This window comes from Carettochelys insculpta, chromosome 6 (genome assembly GCF_033958435.1).
Source record: "Carettochelys insculpta isolate YL-2023 chromosome 6, ASM3395843v1, whole genome shotgun sequence".
NCBI classification, from domain to species: Eukaryota; Metazoa; Chordata; order Testudines; family Carettochelyidae; genus Carettochelys; species Carettochelys insculpta.
The window spans coordinates 63,695,493-63,713,840 of NC_134142.1; the positions used below are offsets into that span (position 1 = coordinate 63,695,493).

The following is an 18,348-nucleotide window of genomic DNA, read 5'->3' on the forward strand; positions in this document are numbered from 1 at the left end:
AGATACTTGAGTCTCTGTCCCCGTTCGCGATTGCCCTCGGGGATACGGGACCGTCTGAGGGGATCTTTCCCTGGTAGATTGCCGGTGGTGTCTATGCTCCGCATGATAGGGATGACCATGGCAGCATGGGCACTGTTCTTGCGAAGGTTACCGGGACCACTCCCTTGGTGCGTACCCCCCGCGTCTGGGGGAGCGAGATCGTCGAGAGACACGGGACACTGGAGAGAGCGATTTGTGATAGTACTCCAGCGGCTCAAACCCCAAGAAGGGTGAGGGTGGTCCCAGCCAGCGCAAGGCTGGTTGTAAAAATGGAGACGGGGGCTCCAGGTAGGCTAGGGGGGACCCCTGCCTTCTAGTTGGAGTCCGCAGCATGAGTGGAGGGCTGAGAGAAAGCAACTCTGCAGCCCTGTCTGGAGAGGGGCTGCGGTGCCTCGTTTTGTGTGCAGCCTTCCCCCTCCCTTGAAGGGGTGGCTCCGCCCCCTGATGTGCAGGGGATCTCGGCCCCGTCCACGCCACGCTTGGCACGCTCTTGGGCGGTGCCGTGCGGGCGGCGTCCTCCGGTGCCTGCAGGCTGTGTGCCTGCGCGCTCTGCACCGCCGGTTCCCCGGGGGTCGGTGCTGCTGCCTGCGGTGCCGCCGGTACCGGCGCTTGTTTAGCCGCCGCCCTGCCTGCGGTGCGGGGCGGCTCTTTGATCATTGGAGGCTGAGCCGCCTCCACGTGGCTCTCCGTGCCGCCGCCCATCAGCTGTTGCTGCAGCTGGGGGCTGTGCGCTCCTCCCGTCCCGCTCGCTGTTGCTGCCGGCAGGGATCAGGTTGGGGAGACTTTCCTCCGTTTTTGCACTGATGGGGTGAGGGAGGCAGCTTTCCTTTTATGGGCCCCGGAGGGTCCCTCCTGCTGCGGCCGCTCCGGCACGTCTGGCTGGAGGGCCTTGTCGAATAGCAGCATTTTAAGCCGCATCTCCCTGTCCTTTCTTGCTCTGGCTGTTAATTTTGCACAGAAGGAGCATTTCTGCATGACATGGGACTCCCCAAGGCACCTTATACAGTGACTGTGCCCATCAGACGCTGGCATTGCCTCTCGGCAAGACTCACATTTCTTGAATCCTGAAGAGGACATTGTTGGCGAGTCTTTTAGTTGTTAATGGGGTACTTAGCACCTTCTCTGTGCTGTTTTCCCCCTCTTGGATAGCCTGCTGCGGCAGGAGGGCTAATGGCCCTAGGCTCCTGGCCTCCGGTGCTCCGCTTGTTACTAGGACTGGACTGAATTCCGTCCTGCTTGTTGTTTCTTGTTTTTTTTTTTTTTTTGAAAATAACAACTGGCTAACTTAACAATAGACTAAGAACTTGAAAACTTTAAAGAAAACAGCTAAAAACCATTGAATACGCTAACTTGGCCGTAGCCTAGTCGGATTCTGTCTGCAGCCGACGGTGGTTAAGAGGAACTGGCGGGGACCAGATCACGCACGTGGCCAGGAGCGCGCAAGGGAGTGGCGCGCACCGGCGCATGCGCGGTCCAGCAGAAACTGCTTGGAAGATCTGATCTGCGGCGCCGGGCGAGCCCAACAACTAACGTGGAGCACCCACGGGGACACTCGAAGCAGAACTGCTGCTTAGCAGAGGGCACCCCTTTGCCAGCGAACCTATAAAAGTTCATTCTCATTTAAGCTGTGGATTGTTTTAAATTGTGCAAATAAGCACAGTAAAAGTTTTTCTGTCTGCACAGTGTTAGCCCCACGTTACAGACCTGGAACCAAGCAATTCAGTTATTTGTCCAGAGTCACAATGGGAACCTATAGTTGAGCCAGATCTCTTGATTCCCACTCCTGAGCTGTAGTCACAAAGCCATTGTTTCAACTGGGAGTGGGCCTACCTTCATCTCTTCTTTTTACTGGTGGCTCCTTATGTTTCCCCTGCCCTGCAGAAACAAAGTACTCTTCAAAAATAACTCCCCCTTTCCCCACCAAGCACTCATAATTAAATAGAATTCACCCTGCAGACCAGGTGGTATTTAAAATTTCCTCTCTCCATCCTAGTCTTATTAACATACCTGCTTCTAGAGACACTGCACAGCCTCTGACACATTCCTTCACCAGCAACTGTGGCAAAATGGGGAAGACTGTTTCATCATTCAGGCTATATCTATGCTTGCCTCTTACTTCGACAGGGGCATGTTTATCAGGGTGATGGGAGATTACTAATGAAGTGCTGTGGTGAATATGCAACACTTCATTAGGCTAATTCTATCCATGGCAACTTTGAAGTGTCAAAGACCCAGCATGCTGCGTAGCCACGAGCATCTCAAAGTGCCTTTACTCCCCAAAATGTTGGCATTAATGCCAGCACTTCGAAGGTGCCACGGGGGAGAATTAGCCTAAGGAAGTGTTGTGTATTCAGCACAGCAGTTCATTAGTAATCTCCCAACACCCTAATTACCATGCCCCCTTTGAAGTAGGAGGTAAGTGTAGACATAGCCTCAAACTCATGAGCTTTGTTCTGAACCTTAATGTGAAGACTGATGGTATTAGCTACATCAACATTTTATGCATTTCTCAGGCAGCTATATTTCAGTTTTGGCAAAATCTCAGTCATGTTTTGGTTTTACAAGGATTACCAATGACACCTGGGTTTTAATTTACAAGATGCAGGAATGTCAGGTTGTCAGGTGTCTGTTTTTCTGCCAGAATGCCAGGGTGAAAAGGGACCCTGGTGGTGATGCCTGTCAGCACTGTTTACTGGGCTGTTAAAAGCCCAGTTGGTGCAGGGCTGGCAGGCTCCCTGCCTGGTTCTACACAACTCTCAGGAGCACCAACATGTCCTTTGTGGTCTTAGACATAAGGGTGACGTAGAGGCTCCATGTGCTGCCTCCATCCTGAGCACTGGATGGAGGCACCACAGGTCCCATTGACTGGCAACTACCATCTCCAGGCAAGGGCAGTGCATAGAGCCACCTGATCCCTCTACATAAAAGGCAGGAAAGACATGCTGACTATTTCCTAGGATATGCGAGAGGTAAGTGCCACCCAGAGCCACTCCCCTGCCCTAGCCTTGAGTCCCCTCCTGCATCCAAACTCCCTCCCAGGGTCAGCACTTCCTTCCCCAACAAACTTCCTCCTGGATCCCAGCTTCCACACCCTCTCCCATACCATGAATTCCTGCTCCAGCCTGGACCCCTCCCCACCTGCACCCTGAACCTCTCATTTCTGGCCCCAGCCTGCAGCCCATACCACCAGCCACACCCTTCAACCTCTCCTGCACCTTAAAATTGCTGCTCCCACCTGGAGACCCCTTCTGCATCCTGATCCCCTCATTTCTAGCCCATCATAGCCCATAGCCGAGCCAGAGTCCTCACCTCCCTCCTGTACCCCTACCCATCCTGGAGCCCCTGCCTACACCCTAAACCCCTCATTTTTGGCTCCATATTGAAGCCTGCACCCCCCTACTCCCTGCCCAGAGCCCAGACCCCCCTTGTGATATCTCAGCTTCCTGCCTCAGCTTAGGACCCTTCCCCCTTCCTCCTGCATCCCAAACCCTCATCCCTGGCTCATTCCCTGAGCAGCATCCCCACTGCCTCCTGAACCCCAATGCTCTGGCCCAGCCTAGTGAAAATGAGCTATTGAGTGAGGGTTGGGGAGGAGGGAAAAGAAAAGAGTGAGTGAGGCTAGGGCCATGGAGAAGAGGCAGGGCCTTACGAACAGGGTCAGTGTAGTCAGTTCTCTGACATTAGAAATTTGGCCACTGCAGGAATATGGTACAGTTTACAGGTTTCTCATTCTTGCAAATGAAATAATTAGTCTGCAATAATAGATCCTTTTCTTCTTTAAATAAATCTTGCCTGACATCTTACATTAGTAGTGGAATAAAATGGAAAACAAACCATCAACACATGCTTAATATTAAAAACCTACATATTCTATAGAAGCTTGTATTTAACTAGCCTCTAGCAATTCCCATATTCCCATAAGAACCTCTACGCTAAGGTGCTCCACTGGTTGACTAAATGCACATTTATTAGGTGATGAGCGTTCATGGGACAGACCCACTTCTTCAGACCATAGCCATACCAGAACAGACTCAATATTTAAGGCACAGAGAACCGAAACAGTAATCAAGGTGGACAAATCAGAAGAAAAATGATCAAGGTGAGCAAATCAGAGAGTATTTGCTCACCTTGATCATTTTTTTTCTGATTTGTCCACCTTGATTACTGTTTTTAGCTCTCTGCGCCTTAAATATTGAGTCTGTTCTCATCTGGCTATGGTCTGAAGAAGTGGGTCTGTCCCACGAAAGCTCATCACCTACTAGATTATTTTGTTAGTCTTTAAAATGCTACTTGACTGCTTTTTTGTTTTGATAGTATATAGACTAACACAGCTTTCTCTCTATCACTATTCAACATAGCTGGGTAATAGTGAGCCTGGGGCTTGTCTGTTTTATTTATTGCCACTGTGCAGTTTTACTGTTGTAACATCTACTTTCCTCACTGATCCCACTCTGAGGTTTTTGGGGTTTTTTTACCCCACCCCTTATTTCATCACATCTAAATTAGATTTTAAACTCCTTGCAGGCAAGGACCTTCTCTTGCCAGCTATAAGCAGAGTTAATGAACACACTCTTGGCCACAGTAAAAGACTAATTTCAGAGTTTTGCTTCCTTTTAAGAGAGTAAGCTGACACAACAAAGCTCCCTGCACTTTTATTTTTCTCATGGCACTCAGCTTGGGCCTTTGATACATGGTTGGGCCCAAGAATTGATGACTACATGTAAAGCTTTTGCTCAGTGAGTCTGGTACCAAACCCATGCTAAGAGCTGACATACAACTGAATTCTGTTTCTCTTCCTGCTCAGGCTTCTGCCTCAACAAGCAGCTCTATGATATCATTACGATGCGCTATGCTGACAGAAACATGAACATCGACTTTGACAGCTTTATCTGCTGCTTTGTGCGACTAGAAGGAATGTTCAGTAAGTGGCTATCCATTTTTTATTGCCCTTCTTCTTTTGCCAGTCCTTTCACACAGCAGGAACACATGGTCAGTCCCAAGCAAAAATTGGTCTAAAGCACTGTTTCCCAAAGTGTGGTACACACACCACTGGTGGTACACAAAAGGATTTCCAGGGGCATGCAGCAAAAAAATTACTAAAAATCAGGAGAAAGCACTGGGACTGCACTGGGAGGATTTGCCCATAAGGTCCAAGTCCTGAAACGGGCATGCAAATATCTTAAGTTTGGGAAACACTGCTCTAAAGCTTCATACCAGTGGCCATTATGACAATCAGCTGTGATTTCTGTAGTGCTTCTCCCTGGGGTAAGCCAGGATTCTCAGGCTCTGTTAACTCTCTCACAGCAGTATCTGTGTAATACTCAGTAGTACTCCTGCAATATAAGTTAGCCCATAAATAAGGCTGCCACTGAAGGGTGGTTACAGTTGGAGTAGAATGCAGCTGCTTAATATTATTAGCCATATGGAGCCAAGTTTTTCAGCACCCTTCCTAGACTATTTGGGTACAGGCTTCCTCTCACTCCCATGTGCCACAGTAGCATGGTTAGCCTTGCTGACAACTCACTGGCCCTGTATAAATCCAGTTACTAAGGGCAAGAGGATCCTCAACTAAGAATAAAACAAAGCAGCAGAAGTGTAGCACTTTAAAGACTAGATCCAGGATCTCATGAAGTCGGTCTGTCCCACAAAAGCTCATCACCAAATGAATCATTGTGTTAGTCTTTAAAGTGCTATTTTACTGCTGCTTTGTTTTGTTGGAGTATAGACTAACACAGCTACCTCTTTGTTACTACTGAACTAGGAATGTTATTTCCCTCGCCACTCTGACCATTTGAATCTGTTGTAAAGTCGATACATGATCTCCATTTTTCACCTGAAAGATGTGATTATGGAACTATATATGAGGGGGTCACAAGTCAAGGTGCTGTTTTACTAATTTCATTTATGGGCTCCAGGATTACGTGGCAGGACAAATGCAGCATCTACATCCAAACAAAAATAAACAACAGTCCCTTGTTGACTGCAGCTGAGGAACAGCAGAGGCGGGGTGTGGGGTCTGTGAGGGGTGACACTTAACAAGCCAGGTAGCTAAATAACTATCAGAACCATGCCATAAAACAGATTGCTTCGTTACACAGAGGATGACACCTCCCTTTAGCTGTAGTGACTGGGCATACTTTTACATTGATTTATATTCCCTTAGGGGCATTCCGTGCCTTTGATAAAGATGGAGATGGTATCATTAAACTCAACGTCTTGGAGGTAAGTAATTTTGCTCTGCATTTTTTCTTTGGGCAAGAATCAAGTTGATAAACTTTGTTCTTATTCTTCATCATCCATACCCATAAGGGAGTCTTGTCTTAGTTAAACTTACATTACAGTCCAAATGGTAAAATAAGACTCCATGAAGTCTGCCAGAGAGTTTGCCATTGCTATCAGTTTTCTGTGGAAGATATTCAGCTGTTAGTGACATATGGCAGTATAAAAGCACTCGATCAGTGAGCTAAATTGGACAACCAGAATGAAAACCAAATCCTTTACAATCTGTCATTTAAAATACATCCAAGAGTTTTAGAAGTTTATGAAGCAATTTAAAACGAAAAACTTTATTTTAAATTCTTTGTATAACAACATCTGACCCTACCCTGGCGCCTCTCTCTAGTTCTCAAAGAAGGCCTCACCATTCTGGCATGTGTACTTTTAAAAGTTCAGCTGACTGGCTCCATGTGTCAGAGTAACATATCTCAGCCAGTGTTCCCTCTAATTTTGTTCATCAATGGGTGCAATAAATTTGGTCATGTGCGGATGTGTACGACCATGGTGCCCATGGTAGGCAGCTGTCTATGCTCTGCTAATCAGCTGGGTGGTACCTGAATCTCACCGGATGGCCCCCCAAGCACTCAGAAGGAACAATGATGTCAACTCTCCTAAATGACTTGGAGAGAAAATGAAAATATATCAAAGAACAAGGGAGGGTGTGAGAGGCAGTTAAATTTGAAATATTTATCACCTTAACACCTGAGGTGAGATTTATTTTAGTACTCTGATTATTCATTTCACTGGGTATCCTCTAGAATGGTGGCAAAATAAAAGGGTAGACCCAGTAAGGATTTGATTAGATACAGAAAAAAATAAGACAGAGAAACTTTGCCTGTAACAGCTCTTCTTAGCTCTTCATCTAGGTATATACATTTAAACAGCCTTGTTTTATTTTAATCCAGGGACAGTTAACTATTAGCTTCACATCACCTTCATGTAGAGTATGCCAAAAAAGCTATATTGCAGTTACTCTGAGAGCTTTTAAGAACTTATCTGAAGGCATGGTTACACAGTCTAAGCTTTTAGCTTGAAATAGGTAAACTCCTAATTACGGCTCAGGTGGCAGCAGGGTGAATTTAGCCTTTCACCCTTTCAACTGTTTAACAGTTGGTAAAGTGAGGTCCAAGCATTTTTCCTCCATGCAAGTCTTTTAGATAAGATTTTTTTTTTTTTTTTAGTTAAACAGAAGGTGCATCTGCCCTAGGATAGACGTAAAGAATCCCCGGACACTTGAGCATGTCATGGAACACAATTCATATTGCCACTGCTCAAATGGCTGTGTAACGTAGGAATGGCTGTGTTTCAGCAGGTCGAGCCATTATGCCTGCTGTTTATGAAGTATTCTGGGGTAAAAGTCATAAGCTGTCTAGAAACGAATCCCATTGACATTGTTTAAATGTTAAAGATCCATTTTTGATTTAAGTTGTGAGGGGAAGGAGGTGGAGATGCACTCTCATCTCAGGGTGTGGAAGTCACCATTGTAGTCTCTCTCTTGCAGTTTTCGTATGACCCCAGAAGCATCTGAAATGCATTTGTCTTTGTCCCTTTTGGATTCCAGGAGAGACTGATTGGGCTTAGTGGGGATCAGCCAAATTATAAGCATGATTCTGGGGCATGGAAATAATCTTTTCCCCCTCTTATTTGGAATTCTTGTGTCTATGAATTCTTCTGGAAGTGGTTGCTGTCATTAGGTGTGCTTGGGGAAAGGAGTCAGGTGCCAAAGAATGCTCTCCTCACCTCAGACTGGCATTTTAGGAGGGGAGCATGTGTATGTTCAGAAAACAGCAGGGGGAAATTATCAAATCCCTGTCCTCACTGCCAAAACTTCAGGTGCTGTCAGGGCGTAAGAAAACCACGTAACAGGTAGCTCATTTGCCTTCCCATCTGTGCATTTACATCACAAAATTCCCATTGCAATTCCCTATTAGCAGCTGACTCTGGGAATACCAACTGGAGGAAAAGCAGCCAGTCCCAAAGAAATAGCATACACGGATGAGAAGTGAAAGGCACTTCAAAATGTGTAACAAGAAGCTAGCTGACTACTATTGCATGGCTGGAGAGTGGGGCAGAAGCAGAAGAGGGCCATACCCATGAAGGAGCAATTGCTGGGTGGAGGAACTAGGCTGCAAATATTATGTGACTGTGAATTACTCCCCCTCAGTACAGTGAGATTCTACAACTCATGCCAAAGTCATAAACACTAAAATCGTTAATTTAAAAATACAGAATATCTTTAAGTGGGGTTTCACGTTACAGTGCATAGGAACAAGAACTGCCTGTAGTAGAAAGGCCAGCAATTCTGTGGTGTGAATGATGAAAATGACAATTATTTACAAGTCACATTGAAATCACATCTACTACTACTTAACTTTCCCTCTTCTTTCAGTGGCTGCAGCTCACAATGTATGCTTAAAAATCAACCTGGTCTCCCTCCCCTTCTGCATGATCAGTGCCTGCTACACTCAGGATTTCTGTTGGATGCAACCAGGCACGTGTACTTGTGAATATGATATAACATGTATATGTATGTTGTGTGCCCAGAAGGGTACTGCCTGCTGAAAACAAGACAATTAAATGAAGCACCAACAAAAAATAAGCATTTAAGTCCTCTCCATTTTCAGAGTGACTAAATCTGTTTTGCTTTTCTGAAAATCTGACCTGTAAATATCTTGGCATTTGGATACTAAGCTGGATCTAGAACACACACAAGCGAGCACTTCCTTTTCTTTTATACACTGCTGAATTTTGTGTAAGAATGTTATATTAAACCTTTCCTCAAGGGACAGAATGTTGTAAGCAGAACCAAATCCAGCAACTAATAGCAAGTTTACTTAGCTCTCATCTCTCATGGAAACTGCACCCTTTGGTTTTTAAGCTTACAAAGCTTCACTTTAATACAAGCAATTTTTGATGTTTTTACTGTCTCAGCTTTGTTTCAACAAAAGTCACTAAGTAAATTTTATTAGACATACTAGTGTTAATGTGGAACAACTTTGCTGCAGCAACTGTTTGCTCCTTGTACTGGATTAGAGAATGTTTTGGATCTGTAGTATAGTTTATAAACCAGCCTTTGTCTGAGCTCTGACTTGTTAGAGGGAGAGGAGCTTCCCACGATTTGAAAGCTTTTTTAAAAAAGAACAATATGTCAACTACTTATCAGTGAACTCTGCTGTCTTGAGATTTTCATCCTCATTATACTGGCTTGTGGGTATAAAAGTTAACCAGAGAGAAGGCAAACTTTATCAGACTAACCTCAAACTTCTTTCTTCTGAATGCTGAAAAGCCAAAACATCAGAATTAACTATATACATAGCTAATACTGTACTGGAAAGAGCAAAGTGGCAGGCTTATATGATTGACAGCATACCTAAGGTGGAGATTTAAAAAGAGAAACTACTACTTTGCAACCCCACAAAAAAAAAAAAAAAGTAGAAATGGGTTTATCTTACAAATAGACTTGGTGTCACCTTGTAAGAGGCTCATATTCACTTTCATTCATTGTTGCTATTTTGGAGAAATAGAAACTGGTGCAATTCTTATGAGTTCTGCTTATGCAATCTAATAAATACTTGTGCTTGTAGTTTAATCCTTTGTCATTCTGCCTCTTTGTTCCTGGAAGAAAAAACAAACAAACCTGCAAAGTAATTATATTCCTATACATAAGATGCTTCAAGGCTATATATATAGCAAAGGTGTTGGGTTTTCATTTTGGATTTCCCTATAACTTAAAAGCATTTGTAAATTAGAATAAAATATATGAAGCCTCCAGAAGTAGATTAGTTCCACCCCGGCCTTATATTTGCACTGACATTAGGCTGTGTCATGATTACAGCCTCTTTGTTTACGTGCTGTTGTACCAGTATTCGTGAAGAAATCCTCTCTTGGACCCAGCAGAAAAAAAAAATGAGAAAGTGTTCACACAGTTAACCTCAAAATGTAGCACTTAATTTCAGAAAGGGGAACTATACAAAAATGAGTAAGTTAGTTAAACAGAGGATGCCAGGGAGATTCCCAAACCTGAGCCATCCTTTTTAGGTAACAAATCTGAGGAATCTTTCCAGAGTAAGGGGTCATAAGAAGTGGTTTGGAACAATAATTGACAATAATTGACAGTAATAAGTCACCAGGACCAGATGGCATTCACCCAAGAGCTCAGATGGAACTCAAATGTGAAACTGCAGAACTACTAACCTTTGTTTGTAACCTATCCTTCAGATCAGCTTTTGTACTAAATGACTGGAAGATAGCTAATGCAATGCCACTTTTTAAAAAGGGCTCAAGAAGTGATCCCAGCAACTTCAATAGGGTTCAAAACGAACTAGATAAATTCACGGAGGACAAGTCCATCAATGGCTATTAGCCAGGACAGGTGGGGATAGTGTCCCTGGCCACTGCTTGTCAAAAGTTGGGAATGAGCAATAGGAAAGGGACCATCTGAGGATAATTGTTCTGTTCATTCTCTGTGGGCCACCTGGCACTGGCTGCTGTCAGAAAACAGGATACTGGGCTAGATGGACCTTTTGTCTGAACCAGTATGGCCATTCTTATGTTCAAAATTTAGTGTGCATTCAACTACGGGAGAAGTTCCAGAGAAAACAGTTAAGCCTCTGCTACTCTTAGATACTGAAAAATATTTTAAGTAGTGAAAATAATTCATGTGACAGCCATGCAATTTACTCCTCAGAAATGAGACTGAGTACCTAGATATTAAATCAGGTACATTTCAGGCTATCACTCTTATTACACCACAAGCTTTCTTGATATTTTAACTATGTCAAAATAATTGTGCCACAAACCACATGATGTGCAAAAGGATGTGTGCCTTGGGGGAATGTGCGTTAGACCCAACTTCTAATTTAGGCTTCTGGAGATAAGTCTGGGCATGATTTCTTCATATCATTTAGCCAACATACCTCTACAATGGCATTCAAAACACTGGTTTGTTTAGATATTTTTCAGGCAGTTAGTCTCATTTAAGTTTGTCATGCTTACAAATGATTGCCTCTCAAGAACTGAATTTTATCACTCAGCACCAATGAAAAAGATATTTAAGTGCCTACCTAGTTACAAGCCTAACTTTAGGCACCCAGGGCTTTGAAAATGTTGGCCTGTATATTCAAAATGCCATTAACATTTACTAATTCTCACCATCCTCATGGGGTACTTAAAATATTAGAGAAAGTTTAAGTCAGTTGCCTAAAGTGACAAGGCAACTCTAGTATGGCAGATTAGAATACAACAGTAACAGGATCACAGTCGTGTGGTTAGGCCTCAATCTCTACTGCTCAACTAGAAGCACACACTTGTTGCACTTTCTACTTATTCCATAAATAAAAGCTCTTACAGCTGACAGATTAAATCATTCTAAAATTATCAGTGAAGGAATTAATTGTCAGAAAGAAGAATTAAGATGACAGAAGACCTTAGTACAAAGAATTTTTATTTTTTCCTGTTTTTGTTTTGCTTCATAAAGTTGCAATAACTCATTCACAGTTTTTCACCAAAATGAAAGAGGAAAGGACCAACTCATTCTGTGTACATGATCCACACAGCTCTACTTAAGAAATACTTAAAAGCCACATTGTTTTATCCCACTTCCATTCTTCCAAAGACTAGATTTAACACTGGTCACAAAATGAAATTGGAAAAGCTGGCAGGCACATATTTAAAAATCAAAAAACACTTTACCTACACCCTTTGCTCTTTATTCTTTTACAAATACATATTTTACAAACAGTAGCTGAAACAATCTCAGTAATCCTGCTTGCATATTTTACAATTTGGGGCTACTGTGTCCAGGCAATAGTGCCATATACACCTGCAACCATCTTAAATTTCATCTTATCTTTGTGTTTAAATTACAAAAGGGAAGTCATCCTATCATTGGATTTCTGTGGATAATTCTGTGGCTGTGTTTGCTAGAACGTGATTTGCATTTACACATTTTGTTGTTCTTTGTTTATTATGATCCAGCAGTGTTGCAGTGCAAAGATCTGCAAACATGCACAGAAAACCGTGCAGCCAAATTTGTGCTGTTTAGCAACAAGCTTTAGCAAGTTCAATTTATCATCTTATATTCTGACCACAAATTTTTGAAGTCTGCAGTCTGAACACTTGTCACAAGAAGGCAAACAGAAGCTGGGGTATGAAATGCATTTTGTATGCATGAGTTAAAAAGGCTGGTGGCGTTTTGCCATGGGTGGAAAAATCCCACATCTATCTCCAAAGTGGCCCTTACTGACTAAAGCTCAATAATTACAGCATCTTGGGGTCAGGAGGGGAATACCAACAAACCATCAACCAGCTAGTTACCATTTCTTGAAAACCGGCAATTGGGAGGGGGAAAGAAGACTGAAAAGCAACACGGATGATACACATTCAATTGCTGTTTTCTGAAAACAAATAAGCTGTAATTTGGGACATAGCTAAGAAGAACACTTCTTAGAGCTATTCCATTTCCTCCCTCCTCCTTGTGGTTGGAGGTGGCATAGGTGAACTTCCCGTGGAAATCTCCAGGTTTTTTATTTTTTAAAGAAAGATGCACAATGGAAAGATTTTCTGAAAAATTAACTCATGTGGTACTAGACCCATTTCCACCACATAGCATGTTCTGAGCACTACAGCAACGATGGGCAACCATAAAAAGCGTATGGGCTGCTTGAATAGCCCATGGTCCACCAGAGTTCCACCTGCAGCACAAGGACCCTGTCTGCCACCCCCCACCCCCACGTTCCTCTCACACACCGGAGCCCCACTTACCTCCTCCTCCCCCTACCTCCCAGCACTTTCAGAGTGTGCAAGTCACCTGATTGGTGCTCCTTTCCCACTCCTCCCCCTCCCATACACGAGCTGAATGCAACTAACAGCTGATTCACAGTGTTCCAGCTTTGGGAGGAAGGAGGAGAAGGAGCAGGGACAGAGGCGATTTGTGGTTCCTCCATAAGTACTGGAAGGGAGGGGAGAGGCAAAGAACGTGCACGGCGCTGGTGTGCAAGGCACACAGGGGAGACGGCCGGCTGGGGGGCCTGTGCAACGCATGCAGAGCACCAGTGGGCTGCATGTGGCCCATAGGTTGCCCACCACTGACTTATACTCATTAAGCAGTCACGGCATAAGCTGTGTAAATGGCGCTGTGCATATTTCAGGTATGTGTCACTAAAACCCTGCTCTCTTCTTCTTTCGTTTCCTCCATGGAAAGAGTTAAAAATTTACAAAAACAATCAAACACTTTCATATGTACAGTGTTGCTTTCCTAGTGAGACACCTGCTCTTAACTAAACATTCCCCTTCCCAAAGACAACTTCAGTTGTTCTTTGAGTGGAGAGATGCCAGATGTCAGACTCCCGTGTTGGTTTGGGGGCTGGGAGGAGGGGAGGGACAAGGAAGCATAGAAAATTTACCAAGTAAATTCAGATTTTAAATGTAAAGCCCTATTGAAAAATTAATTTACCAGCTATTGTGCCTGCAACTTTATTAGTGCTTGGAAGAACCAAGTGGCCATTAATGAAAACCACCCCAGAGTTCCAGCTGAACTAGTAGGCCTAAAACTTAATCCCAGATTCAAATGCCCCTGAACTTTGCAGATGTTCATATCATTGGTTTATTGGTTAAAGCTCTCTCTCATGCAAATTTGCTGCACTGTGACAATTTCTTCTGAACCCCAAGCCTAACTATAGACAGTTTATTAATATGCCAGTAAAACTTCTTTAAAGCTCATCCAGCTACATATATTTCCCAGTCCACCACTAATTCTAATACTGTATTTATCAGTGTTTGTTTCTTTGCATGCTACCAAACACAGGCACCCAGGTGGGAACCACAGTTCTCTCCTTGCATAAAAGAGAAAGCTACCATTCAGTTCCCACTACACTGGAAAGACAATTTTTAAAAATGTCAACCAACGAAAGATTTCAGCTGTCTTGAAATGAATTTAAAAAAAAGTAGGAAATCTTTCTTCACTCCCATCTAACGAAATACTCCTCCCTTAAAAGCACGTACGCGTGTGCGTGCACGCACAAACACCACCCCTATAAGTAGTCAGGAACACAAACGGAAAAAAGTGTGAGAACTGCATGCATTGCAACACTTCATGTAATTAAAAGAACATACATACATTCTTGCAAACACACTCAAAGGTCTCCCAACATATTAAACAAATTGGGTAAAAAATGCAAAGTACCAAAAAGAAAAGTAACAAAATGTACACACACACACACCCCCCACACAAATCCCTCAGAATGGTACAAGCACTGCACTCCACAACCTTATCTTTAATACATATGGCTCAGTACCTCCACTTCAAAATCACATTCTGTTAATACCCTAAAAATTTCACATTGTTTCTTTCATACCTTTGCATGCCCCTTCCTAACGTGTGAAAACTCCTCAATGTCAGTTGTTTAGGAGTTGCTTTGTAAGCCGTCTACAGCCTTCTGTTTTAAGGTTTTTACCAGTCTTAACTGCTTTCACTGTAAAAGGAGTTGCCAAAAAATATCCAACCACACATACATGCACAAATGAGACTGCTCAGAGAGCTCCTTCAATTAGACTGGGTACATAAATTACTCCATCCATAGGCCACAACAAAAGCATAAAGCCCATGGTACAATTCACTGCTTTTCTTTGGAGAAGTCTTTTCAAAACAGAGAAAACAGCAATACATCAAGGATCTGTTTCTTTAAGTCTCTTAGAGCCATAAAGACTCCTAGAGCTTAGGAAATAGAGTGAGTACTTTATTCCATTTCTAAGTTACAGATACAAGAAAAATATAGATGTTGTGTAACTACAGAGAGTTTTCATCCCTCCGCCAGACACAACATAAAAAGGATGATCTTAAGATACTCAACATACTGAAGTGAAATCTTTGATTTAGCAGCAGGGTAGAGCAAATGGAAGCTTCCCTCAATCCCTTCAGTAGACAAAAAGGTTTCTCCTTTACCCCAAAACAAGGCCATTACTTAAAATCAATTTGCTTTATGAACATTTAAACCTTGACGTCAGTAATTGAAGAGACACTAGACAAAACTCTGACCATATTCAATCTCTGTGACATGTTCTTGACTTGCCTATGAGAAGAGCAGTTTCTGCCATTAGGTTTCTTTTTGCTTTCTATGCACATCTTGCGAGAGCTCTTATATTCTCTTTTAATAACATTAATTCAGAAGAGAAGGAGGGGGAAACCACAGTTTACTACCTTCACGTAGTCTCATGACCTATGAGAGGTGGTGGAGAGGGGAGGAAGGGACCTATCCTACAGTCTTTTCTATTTAACACTTTGTGCCAGACCAATGAGATTTCAGTCCTCCTCCCGAATAAGCAGGGCACACATCAGTCCACCAGAAAAAACTATCATGGCCTTCCCTCTATTGTAGTTTCTTGGTAGTATTTTAAAACCATTTGTAGAATGCAGTCTTCTACAGAGGACATGCACTTGGTACCCTCAGCTTCTGCTTGAGATCCTTGGACTCTACAATCCTTCTCCACACACAGCAGCTTTCTTTGTTGCATGCTTCCGTGACAAACTCAAACGACTGTGAACCTGGTGTAGGCACATACAAACAGAGTCAATTTACACTGGAAACAGCAACATCAAAATGGCTGGGTTTAGACCAGTGGTGGCTGGGCATCTGCTTAATAAGCTGATTTGCCATAAAAAGACAGGATTGCAGTTCCAGCCAACAAAATTGTATGTGACATCTCAACTAAAATAAGTTATTAAATCTGTCAAATTAAATACCAAAAAAACCTCAGGAATCTAGCTCTAAGATTGTATGAAGGCAGTAGTGGTTGTTAAAATGCAAACTCCAAGGCCAATATTACTCTCTGTACTGTCTGCCACTAAGGTTTCATCTAGTCTAGTCTTTCATCATGAAGGAAGAAGTTTGGCTACTTTGCTGCTGCATCATTTCTCAAAAAAAGTCTGCCCACACCACAGATCACCTTAAAGAATGTACTGTATAAGACAGTGAAAACAAGTCAGTCACTGTGCATTTTATCAGTCAGAGGAACTTTTAAACAAAGAATAAAAATGTCAAAGCATAAATTACAATTAACATTAAAAAAAGGAACAGCTTTATTCCTGTTTCCCATTAAAATACTACATAGTTTTATGAGGACAGCCAAAATTCGTGCTGCAAATTCAGTGCTAACCCTCCTGGAACTTGTGTCTTTCTAGTTAGAAATATTTTATTAAAATTGGCTAAAAAAATGGAAGTATGTGTGGGATTTAAATACAACAGGAAACAGGTAGGAGAACACTACTCGCCTTGGTTAAATCCTTTCACTTTTAAAGGTGAGTTAGTAAATGCTGACACCTAGTTTTTATCTCAGAGCATTCCTCTGAATTCCCAACATTAGATGTATAGAATGCACTTCTTCAAATGGGCAGGCAAGCAGAGACGCTCACAGTGTCTTCTGTGTAGACCGAACAAAAATCTTCTGTTTGGTCTGAGTGTTAACAGGCTGCTCCCATTTCTACAGAGGTGCATGTGATATGCAGTCTCTTTAGTAAGGCAGTTAGGCCTCACTCCCTTTTTCCACTCCAAGGAGGAAAAGAGGGAATAAAGAGGACAGGGTAACAGGTGGATGATCTATGGAATAGTTCTGATGTATAAAATTACTTCCCAATATGGGAGGTGAAAAGCTTCATGAGTCGATTCTGCTGTCATCCTTGGCATGTCTTTCAATGTGTCCTGCAGCATCCTGAAAGGAGAGAAACAGAGAAGTCGTCAGTGAAGAAACAGCGCAAAGGTTCTAAAAGCCCTAGTACACAGCATTCTGGACATATTAAGAACTCACTGGCTTGCTGAAGATATTAACACATTCGAATCCCTATCAACATACCTAGAAAACAAGACCAGAACATGTGCAGTTAATATAAAATAAAAACAACCCCCTGTACCAGACAGGAGGCATTTCTTCTTAGATATCCAAAGCCAATGCTTTAGGATACCATTTAAGAGGTACAGACTCATTTCTTGGTCTGAATACAGTTGTTTTCTTAAATCTGTGCAAAATCCAATTCTATAGTTGGGATTCTAGTTTGCTGATGCAGGCCTGTTTGCCTGTTACCTAATCCAGGATCCTCAGGAGCTTCTCTCTTATGAATTGCAGCTCATCAGAGTTCTCTCTGGACAGCAGTAGGAGAGACTGATCCTAAAGTCCTTCTCTCCCGGCCTTATTTTTTTAAGCCAACGGTCCCACTTGCAGCCATAAATTGCTATTTTTATGAACAAAGAAAAGGTAATGGAGAAAGAGATGGCAACTGCCATTTAAACCTAGTTGTTGCTAATAGGCTTCAATTACTTCCTTTCTTCACACTGGACCAAAACCCTTGATCAGTAGAACAGCATTATAAAAACCGTGCTTAAAGCTTCTGAGGAGGTTTTAACAGACAATTTAACTAATAAGGTTCTCAGATAATCCATGCTCATATTATTTAGGGTATTTAGGAACAGCTAATTTAAACATAATTGTAGCTATCAATTTGGACTACAGTAGCCAAGAGGAATGGAAGCGTCTAGTGACAGACCACAGGGATCAGCTTTGTCTTATTTAACATCTTTCCTAGGATGCTATATTGAGGAAGAGGGTCACTTGCTAGGCACTGTATAAATATGTAGTAGGCATGAGTCCTGCCCCAAAGAGCTTACAGATGAATTAAAGGTTCAGCTAGGGAGCACAAACAATAGGTGGGAATGAGGATAACTAAGATCACATGATTACAAACACTTGTTACATGCTCAGCTTAATAGCCATGCATACTATTAGACGTAATTTTCTTACCATTTCTAAAAGTATAAAATATAAAAAGTGCATTGAGATTTCTGATGTACATCTAGCCAATATTAGTTTTCAGACAAACAATTTGGGTTGCCTTCTGCCACTCATGTTCATGTTGAATGGTACCCAGTTCAGTAAATCCCATCTTTTGGAAAAAAAAAATTGTGAGGAAGGTGTAAGAATTTGGCCATTTAGTACGATAGTCCTTCTCTTCTCCAAAACACAGCTTAATTTAGAATTTTTGAGATT

At 42.6% G+C, this 18,348-nt stretch overlaps 2 protein-coding genes across 4 annotated transcripts in view; one reads left to right on the top strand and one right to left on the bottom strand.

Annotated features, from left to right (window-relative positions):
• CAPN3 (calpain 3) overlaps positions 1-9,904 on the top strand; it is a 67,443-nt gene extending 57,539 nt beyond the window's left edge. Inside the window, exons 22-24 of the mRNA XM_074997066.1 lie at positions 4,844-4,960; positions 6,203-6,261; positions 8,705-9,904. Coding sequence (XP_074853167.1) covers positions 4,844-4,960; positions 6,203-6,261; positions 8,705-8,731 — 203 coding nt within the window. The 3' untranslated portion in view covers positions 8,732-9,904. The remainder of the gene's footprint in view (positions 1-4,843; positions 4,961-6,202; positions 6,262-8,704) is intronic.
• A 1,836-nt stretch (positions 9,905-11,740) lies between these two features.
• ZNF106 (zinc finger protein 106) overlaps positions 11,741-18,348 on the bottom strand; it is a 90,587-nt gene continuing 83,979 nt past the window's right edge. For 2 of the 3 annotated variants that reach the window (XM_074997069.1, XM_074997068.1), the window contains exon 22: positions 11,741-17,019. In XM_074997069.1, coding sequence (XP_074853170.1) covers positions 16,963-17,019 — 57 coding nt within the window. In that variant the 3' untranslated portion in view covers positions 11,741-16,962. The remainder of the gene's footprint in view (positions 17,020-18,348) is intronic. The other variant, XR_012645951.1, reaches the window with a different exon arrangement.